We start from the raw sequence: 9,705 nt of genomic DNA, 5'->3' as shown, positions 1-9,705 counted from the left end.
CAGGTACCTTTCCATCACCAAATCTTTGGTTATAAACTTCCTGGGCTCCCCAAAAATTGAATGCACTTTTCCAGCATAGATGTCCAACAAACCCAGGAATTCCCAGAGTTCATCTTCACTGACTCGGTTGCCATTCATGAAGATAATGCCCAAGAGTGTCATCGCCAGACCTGTGTTGGGCAAGCTGCTGCCTCCAGTTAGACTTCTTCCTTTGGCAATATTCAACATGCTGACGAAGTGACAGGAGTTACTGTTGGGGCTATCTTCCTTCAATTCAAGGCCAAAGATCAGCTCCATGCGATCCTTGGCTCTCCTCAGGATCTCAGGGAATTGATCCTCATAATTTTCGTTAAGAAGCTGCAGCATCTCTGTCTTCATAATGGGCTCTTTATTTTTATACTTATCGATCATGAACTCCACCAAAAGGCTCACCTTCAAGGAGAGAGGATCTTTCTTTGAGTTCATATAGAGAGTTTCTTCGTTGTCAGTGCTTGGATTTTTCTCCTGTTGGGACTTGGCACCTCCATTAGATTTTCTGGCTAAAATAGCTGCAATAGTAGTGGCAGTGACTGGGTCTTTCTTACACTCTTGCAAAATGCGAACCGCAGGGGAGCTCTGGGAGGTATTCCCCAAAACAGAAGAGGAAGAGGGAGACCCTTCCACCTTGGCAGCAGAGGCCTCAGCACCCTTGAGGCCCTGGGTTTCAATACGGGTACGCTGGCACTTCTGACGGGCATGGAGCTTACTCTTCTGACCATGAGGCATGATGTCTCTCTTGAGAAACCTGTCGAGGAAGTTAGAGTGAGCCTTAGCTCAGAGCCTAATACATCTACCTGTGGCTTACTGCGTCTCACCTCAGTTGTCCTAAGTGGGGCTTTTTCTGTTCCTCAGTAGGGGGATTTCTTAGCTCGCATTCAGGACTGCCACCATATGGAATGCTGGCAGGGTCTAGGTTCCTTTCCCTTTGCTACTCTGATGCTAATCTCTTAAACCTCTCTGGACCCCAGGGGAGAAAGTGAATGTTAACATCAGCCCACCACTGCAGGGAGGAGGAACCCAGTGCTGACAGGACCCACAGAGGGCCCAAGGTGGACTGACACACCAGTCTTCACTCAAGTCCCTCTGTTTAACTCCAAGAAGAGACTATGTTTCTTCCCTCTGCCGAGATGTGCCCACTCCCTCAAAGCTAAGCCCTCACTTCTCTGTGATTCCCAAGGAGGAGCTTGATGCCTGTGTGTGGCTGGCATCTATCCCTGTGCCCCTGATGGCTGTGGGATTCAGATGGGTCCCATTTTACAGGGTGGGAAAGTCTTGCAACCTTAGAGTCCTCACCGTGATTCCTGATTGTCCCTACTGCAGACCAAAGGCTGATCCCTTAAATTAAGACGCAGAACTCTGGGAGATTCCTGAGGACAAAATGAGGGGCACCTCAGAGGTGGGGTCTCTTCTGTTCCGGGGCGGGGGGCGGGGAGTGTAGCTCAGCAACTGTAACTCAGGACACTGACCTCAGCACCTGATGGCTCCTGAAACTTCTCCTTCTGCAGGACAATGGCTGCTCCTCTCAGACAAGGGATGCCCCTCTTAGAAAATGGGGTCTGCCCTCCTCACCCCCTCCCAACTGGGGAGTCACATGTCACTTCCGGACATGTCCACCGGGCCCTAAAATGACTGACAGCTGGGGCGGGGGTTTATGGGCTCTCTCTTTTCCGGAGCTGCTCTTTGGTCCCCCTATACTGGCTAAATTTGAATCTAAAGGGACTCCATGGCGCTTAGCAACAACAACTCTTTTTCTTGGTGGCAGTATTATGGGGTCCTGCAGATTTCACACGGGGGGCCTTTTTATGACTCTTAAATACAATCTGGGACTTTCTTAGCTGACTCAGCCACATTCAGATTAAGACCCTCATTTCTTGGGACTCCCTAGTCAGAAGTAGGAGGGAACCTGAGCCTAGCAGCCAAACTGGGGTTCCCAGGGCCGTCTTTAGGGACTGAGGACTGAGGAATGATGCTGTTGTTTTTGTTAATTGTTGTCAAGTCTATTCCGAGCATAGTGACCTTATATAGGGTTTCCAAGGACCGTCGACCTTGTGAGGAGTAGGAAGAGCATGGAAATTCCTTCCTAATGTTAGTGTACTATTGTATTGACTTGCTGTTGTTGTTGTTAGGTGCCATCGAGTCGGTACCGACTCATAGCGACCCTATGAACAACAGAACGAAACACTGCCCTGTCCTGGACCAATCTCTCAATTGTTGCCACTCTGGAGATTCTTCCTCTTTTTCTCTGACCCTCCACCTTACCAATCATGATATCCTTCTCCAGCGACTGGTCCCTCCTGACAATATGTGCAAAGTATGAGAGATGATGAAGTTTGGCTCTCCTGGCCTCCAAGGAGCACTCTGGCTGAACTTTTCCCAACACAAATCTGTTGGTTCTTTTGGCAGCCCATGGCACTTTCAATATTCTCCTCCAACACCATAACTCAAAAGCATCAATTCTTCTACGGTCTTCCTTATTCACTGCCCAGTTTTCTCACACATATGAGGTAACTGAAAATGCCATGACTTGGGTCAGGAGCACCTTAGTCCTCAAGCTGACATTTTTGTTCTTCACTTTAAAAAGGTCATGTGCAGCAGATTTGCCTAATGCAATACGCTGTTTGATTTCTTGACTGCAGCTTCCATGAGTGTTGATAGTTGATCCAAGAAGAATGAAGTCCTTGACAACTTCAATCTTTTCTTTTTTGATAAGAATGTTGTTTGTTGGTCCAGTGGTGCCTTGAGCATGTGTTCAATTTTCATTAAAGATTATTTCTTTTCCAAATGCATTCTCTGTTCTTCCCAAACCTTTTTTTGTTATTAGGTGCCATCCAATTGGTTGTGACTCAAAGCAACCCTGAGTATGATACCAAAAAACGAAATGCTGCCCAGTCATGTTTCATGCTCACCATAGCTGCTGTTTGAGTTGAGGATTGTAGCCACTGTGTCACCCATTCCACGGAGGGCTTTCTTCTTTTTTGCTGACCCTCTGTTTACCAAACATGGTGTTCTTTTCCAGGAAGTGGTCCCTCCTGATTAACCTATCTAAAGTTACTGAGACACAGTTTCCCCATCTGCCCTTCTAAGGAGCGTTCTGACTGTACTTCTTACACGTTTCTTCATACTTTTGGCAGCCGACAGTATATTTATAATGATTTACAATTAATAGTATTTTCTAATGTGTTACTATTTTTGTGTTCTTTGGACATATCCTATTTCTTCATTTAATTCCCTGCTTTATTGGCTCTGCTACGAATTAATTTGGGATATGTGTCTCTATGTTCGTAAGCCTGACCATAATTTTCTTTTCTTGAAGTAACCTTCCGTATTTTTGTATCAAAGAGAGCTAGCCTGTAAAGGTGACTGAACAATTTCCCATTGTCTGTATGGTCTGGAAGACTTTGCAAATTGTAGTGACTAGTTTTTCATTTGATGTAATGGGCCTCCAAACTTGGTTGGTCTTGGAATATTTTGAGGGTGACCTGAGTTTGGACTATATTTTCAGTTTGTATTGTTCAATTAAACTTCTCCTTGTGTTTACTGACCTATTTTACAAATTGTATATTATTAAAATGGTCTCATTTCAGTTGGATATTCATATAGAAAGGCATGATATTTATAAAAATGTGATCTTATCACAGAAATTTTTAAACATATAAAACTACACAGAGAATGGAAACATGAACCTTAAATACCTGACACTCAGCATCAACAACCCTCCATAACTATAGGTACAAGCTTGTTCTCACTGTTGTTGTTGTTGTTGTTGTTGTTGTTAGGTGTCATCGAGTCAGTTCTGTCTCATAGGGACTCAATGCACAGCAGAAGGAAACACTGCCGGTCTTGTGCCAGCCTCACAACTGTTGTCATGTTTGAGTCTTCTGTTGCAGCCACTGTGTCTGTTTATCTCATTGGGGTCTTCCTCTATTTTGCTGACTCTCTGCTTTGCCAAGTCTCGCCATCTTCCCTTAGAAGGAGCATTCTGGTTGCATTTCTTACAAGACCATTTGTTCTTTTCTCACTGCCTGGTACTTTCAATTTTGATGTTTAAACTAAGGTTTACTTAGTTGTTTGTTGGTTGGTAAAACACTTTGAAGGAGCCCTGGTAGTTGTACTGGGTTACACATTGGGCTGCTAATTGAAAGGTCAGCAGTCAAAGTCACCAGCGGCACCATGAATAAAGTATGAGATTTTCTGTTCCAAGAAAGATTTACAGTGTCAGAAGCTCTATACGGGGTTGCTATGAGTTAGAACTGACACCATGGCACACAGCAGCAGCAATAACAGTCCAAAGATAATGCTGTGCCCCTCCATTGGTGGTGCTGGTGCTGGTGCTGGTGCTGGTAGCCGACATCAATTTGACCCCATGGCTCATGGTGACCCCATATACAGGGGAAAGCTGATTGGTCCTGGGCCATGCTGATGATTGGCTGTAAATTGGACCTTTGTGATTCATAGGGTTTTCATCAGCTGATTTTCCGAAATAGACAACCAGGCATTTCCTTCCAGTCTGTTTAACTCAGAAATCATCACTGAAACCTGGGATAAACTAAGCAAATCCAAGTCTGTTTATGTCTATTTTACAGAACAATAGATTACAGGTATTACTGATGGCAAGGATTTATCATATTTCACTTTATGTATCTCTTTTTTGAATCCAACAATTTCACTTATTTCATATTTCTAAAACCAGAACCAAACATATTCCAATGCCATTTTTTCTTGTTTCAGATAATAAAAGTAAAGATTACACAAGTTTTCTACAAAACTATATAGCTCTTTCTCTTAAACTTGATGTTGTTATGTTGTTAAGTGCCGTAGAGTCGATTCCGACTCATAGCGACCCTATCTATGTTCAAAGAACAAAACACTGGTTGGTGTTTTTCCTTCTTCACAATTGCTGCTACAGTTGAAACCATTGTTGCTGGCACAGTGTCAATACATCTCATTGGGGGTCACCCTCTTTTCCTTTGTCGTTCAAATTTACCGAACATGATGTCAGTCTACAGGGACTGGTCCCTCCTGGTGATATGACTAAAGTATAAGAGATGCAGTCTGATCATCCTGGCTTCTAAGGAGCATTCTGGCTGTACTCCTTCCAACACAGATTTGTTTGTTCTTCTAGCAGTTTATGGTACTTTTAATATTCTTCCCCAATATCATAACTCAAATGCATCAATTCTTATAAGGTTTTTCTTATTCATTGTCCAAATTTTGCATACATATGAAGCTATTGGAAATTCCATGGCTTTGTTCAAGAGCACTATCATTCTCAAACTGATATCTTTGGCCTTAAACACTTCAAAGAGATCTTGTGCAGCAGATGTGCTGGATGCAATATATCGCTTGATTTCACGACTACTGTTTTCATGAGTGTTAATGATGGATCTAAGCAAAACAAAATCTTTGACAACTTAATTTACTTTCTCCATTTGTTATTTTTGTTGTTAAGCATGCTTGAGTTGGTTCACAACTCATAGTGACCCTGTAGAGGGTTTCTGAGGAGTGGCTGGTGAGTTTGAACCACTGAGCTTGGGATTTAAACCAATCTTGCAATCTACCCCATTATCTCATGGTGCCACACCAGGACTCCGTTTATCTGATGTTATTTATTGATCAACTGGCAATGATTTTTGTTTTCTTTATATTGGGAAACAACCCATACAGAAGGCCCTGGTCTTTGATATTCAGCAGTAAGTATTTTAAGTTCTTTTCACTTTTAACAAGCAAACTTCCATCACTTGCATAATGTGGGTTGCTAATGAGCCTCCCACCAAACGTGATGCCATGCTCTCCTTCATATATTCCAGCTTCTCATATTATTTGATCAGCATACAGGTTGAATAAGTATGATGAAAGAATACAACACTGGTGCACACCTTTCCTGATTTTAAAGCATTCTTGGACACCCCTGTGCCACTCCTCCCATGATTGGTGACATCTACTTTACAGACAAGGTTTTCATTCAAGGCCAGAGACCTGCTTCATGTAGCAGAGGTTCTCCTGAGAATCTCTGGGAAGTGCTCATTGTACTTTGGGTTGACCACCTTCAGCATGTGTGCCTTTGTAATGGGCTTTTCCCTGGTTACAAAGTCTTTGTGTGAGCTCTCAGTGGAAGGCAGGCCTGTAATGAACATGGGCATTTCTTATCTTGGCTCTTGGCACCTTCATCCAATCTTCTTCATGAAATGGCTACACTGAATCAGAGGTGGATGGGTTCCATGAGACCCCTGGGGACAGCCAACAGCCACGGGCCTCTGGGGAATAGCCCCCAAATGAGAGAGGACGTGAAAGGGGACTCTTCTACCATTTTTGTTGGGGCGTGAACACTCCTGAGACACTGGGTCTCTCCTGGAGCCTGGCAGTGTTTCTCTGAGGTACAGAGTTTACTCTTCTGACGTTAAGGCATGGTGACTCTGGTGAGAAACAGCAGCTAGGAGTGTGGAAGGACAAAAGGCAAAGTGGGGCCACTAATGGAGAGATGCTTGACAAGTGCACACCCTTTCATCAGGGAAATTCGGCCTTGACTCTAACAAAGGCTGCTTGGGCAGGTGCCCTTGAAGTAACTGCTCTGGGAATGTGCAAAACCAAACCAAAACAAGCTCTTTGTCATAGAGTAGATTCTGAGTCATAGAGCCCCCTTGTGGTACAGAGTAGAATGGATCTATAGGATTTTCTTGGCTGTGATCTTAACAGAAGCAGTTTGCCCGGCCTTTATTCCATGGTGCCGCTGGGTGGGTTCAAATGGCCAACCTTTAGGTAAGAATTGAGTGCAAAGCATTCATGCCACTCAGGAACCCAAAAGACTCTTGATCCTCTGGTCTGCTTGCCCCAGAGAACCCTGTGGAGAAAGTTAGTGCATACATTGGGCTAAATCCTATGATTTAGTCCTCAGACCACAAGCTGCACACACACACATACACACACACACACACAGACCGTCTTTCAGAATGGATGTCTGGGCACATCACATCTGTCTAAGGTTGTACGCCCCACCCACCCCCCGGACCAGAGCTTTCTGGGGCCCTCCCAGGGCAAGGCCAGAAGTTTTGGCGACACATTGCTGTGGAGGTGAAGTTACCTTATTATTCATTCTTTGTCCTGACCTTATACCCTGGGTTTTTTGCCCATGTCTCTTATGAAAAGCTCTAGACTGTGTTCGAGTCGGCCTTCTGCTCCAGCGCCTCTGTATAGGGTTTCCAATGATCAGCTGGTGAGTTTGAACATCCTACAGCATCACGTCAGAATTCCCATCTGCATTGCTGTTGTTCTTAAGTGCCATCAAGTTGTATGTTGCTGCTAAGTACCGTCGAGTTGGTTCTGACTCCTAGTGACCTTGTATAAGGTTTCCGAGATTTTCAGTCTTAACCAACTCCACAACACTTACAACACCAACAACATACCAGCAGCACATAGACCGGAATCAAAGGCTCAGAGTAAGTCTCTCATGTCTCAGAGGGGCATAGGCACATAGCAGCACATAGACCGGAATCAAAGGCTCAGAGTAAGTCTCTCATGTCTCAGAGGGTGGAGGGCATAGGCACGGGGGTTGGGGGGTGGCATGCTGGCTACCCCTGTCTGGATCCTGGAAGGTGAGTTGCCTGAGTCAGTGCTCTGAGCAGAGCCTATTTGGGACGAGTTCCCTCCCCCAATTTTGCACTCAAGGTGCACAGCTTCCTCAACTTAGGGACAAGACTCCTTCCTTTGCAGAAGGAGAGACACCTACATTAAGCCAGGCCATGGGGTTTAGGAAGAAAAACAATTATTTTGCATTAACCCAAGGCAGTCCAGTCAATTGTAGCTCAATGTTACCCCATAAGTTCCAGAGTAGAACTGTCCAATAGGGTTTTCTTGACTGCATTCCTTATAAAAAGATTGCCAGGACTTTCTTCTGCAGTGAATTGGGTGGGTTTGTACTGCCAACCTCTGTTACTAGTTAAGGGCAATCCCTCTTACTACCTGTTAGGAATTTGTTATAGTTATTCTGTGTTATGTACTACAATATAATGGATGTACCACAAATGGCTGGCTTTATGAAACAGAAATTTATGTGGTCCCAGTTTAGAAGAGAATCCAGGGAATCAGGTGGCATGGGCTCTATCCCCCATTAATGCAGATGATGCTTGATTACTTGCTCAGTCTCCTCTTTAGTCACAAGACTTAGGATATCTTATACTACTTCTACATAACAAAGAAAATCCATGACCAAATGGGAAATAGGACTTGAACCATGAGTATAGGATTTGGATTTGCAACAAATATTTGGGGGCGGGGGAACACATTTCAGTACAAATGAGGAAGTGTGCAATTTCATGTGTGTGAGAGCAAACTTTCACAAGTCAAATGCTACACAAGACTGCTAAAATTATTATAAAGTACCAATTGAACCTTAATAGATGAACTTCAATTTAAGTCACCCCAATTTTCAATTATGGTACTACAGGCAAAAATCTAGTCTTCATTTGGAATTTTCAAGTCACATCCACCTAAGGTTGTTGGACCACCATCTCACCTACACCTCTGCCAAAGACCAAAGCTGTCGGGGTGCTACAAGGGTCTAGAGCAAAGGCAGAGGTTTTGGCACTCCACTGCTTTGGAGGTGGAGTTACGTTTGCATTCCCTCAGAGTGCTGACCTTATAACCTGGGGTTTTCCCCTTGTCTCCTATGATAAGCACTGGGCTGCAGTTAGAGCCCACCAGCTGCTCCATGGGAGAAGTTTGAGACTTTCTGATCTCTTGAAGATTTAAAGCCTTGGAAATACTATACAGGGTCACTATGAGTCGGAACCGACTTGATGGCACTTAACAACAACAAAACACAGACTAGAGGACACTGAACAACAGCAATATAGACTGGAATCCTGCTTTGGCGCTGTAGGATCAGCACTAGACTGCTAACTTCATGGTGTCCAGCCGCTCCTTGGAAACCTTGTATAGAGTCACTGTGAGTCTGAACCGACTGCACACCAATGACACCACCACCACCACTACCACCAACATACAGACCTGATTCACAGGCTCAGAAGACTCTCATGTCAGTTGCTAGTGGTAGCCAGATACCATCTAGTTCTTCTGGTCTCAAGGTCATGGAGACAGATGTTCGCATTGTCTTGACAATTTGTCTGTATTCATCTTGACTCTAGTTAGGATCTGCTTCTTCTCCCTCTGCTAAACTGGGCCATTTGCTCTTACCAAAATCCCTCACCTGCTTCAGAGCCTTCTGGTCACAAGGGTCGGCTATCATATTTCAACAAAGACTCTCATCTTTTTGAAACACCTTACAAGAGTTGGCCCTAAAATGCTGGACAGATGAGAGATCTGTGCCATCCCATTGTTCTGATGACAGGGGTCACTTCAGTTTCACACAATGCACTGTCCTGAAAGGGCCTGGGGCTTTGTTCCCTATTGACCAGGTTATCACAGCCTCACTAAGACACTTACAAGCCCAGAGCTCAAGAGGTTTGTGTGAGGGAGGGGGATCTGGGGCAGCTACAACTGAAAGAAAGGGCTTACATGAGACTTCCTTCAGTACTGGTGTGGAGAGTGGCCCAGTTTTTATTCAAGGATCTTTCTTCAACACCTTGCAGCCTCTCAGATTCCTGTTTTCTGATCAGAGGTTGAACCACCTAGAGCAAGACTTCTGAACGGTGACTTCTCCTGATACCTTGC

General features: G+C 44.4%; 1 protein-coding gene across 1 annotated transcript in view; it reads right to left on the bottom strand.

Moving 5' to 3' along the window:
* LOC102836256 (melanoma-associated antigen B4-like) overlaps window positions 1-765 on the bottom strand; it is a 26,081-nt gene extending 25,316 nt beyond the window's left edge. Inside the window, exon 1 of the mRNA XM_006835662.1 lies at window positions 8-765. Within this exon, the coding sequence (XP_006835725.1) occupies window positions 8-765 (758 nt within the window). The remainder of the gene's footprint in view (window positions 1-7) is intronic.
* Between the last annotated feature and the right edge of the window lie 8,940 nt (window positions 766-9,705).

Source organism: Chrysochloris asiatica, unplaced genomic scaffold, assembly GCF_000296735.1.
Source record: "Chrysochloris asiatica unplaced genomic scaffold, ChrAsi1.0 scaffold00018, whole genome shotgun sequence".
Classification (NCBI taxonomy): domain Eukaryota; kingdom Metazoa; phylum Chordata; class Mammalia; order Afrosoricida; family Chrysochloridae; genus Chrysochloris; species Chrysochloris asiatica.
Note: the sequence above shows the minus strand (reverse complement) of the source record. Positions and strands in the feature narration are given on the sequence as shown.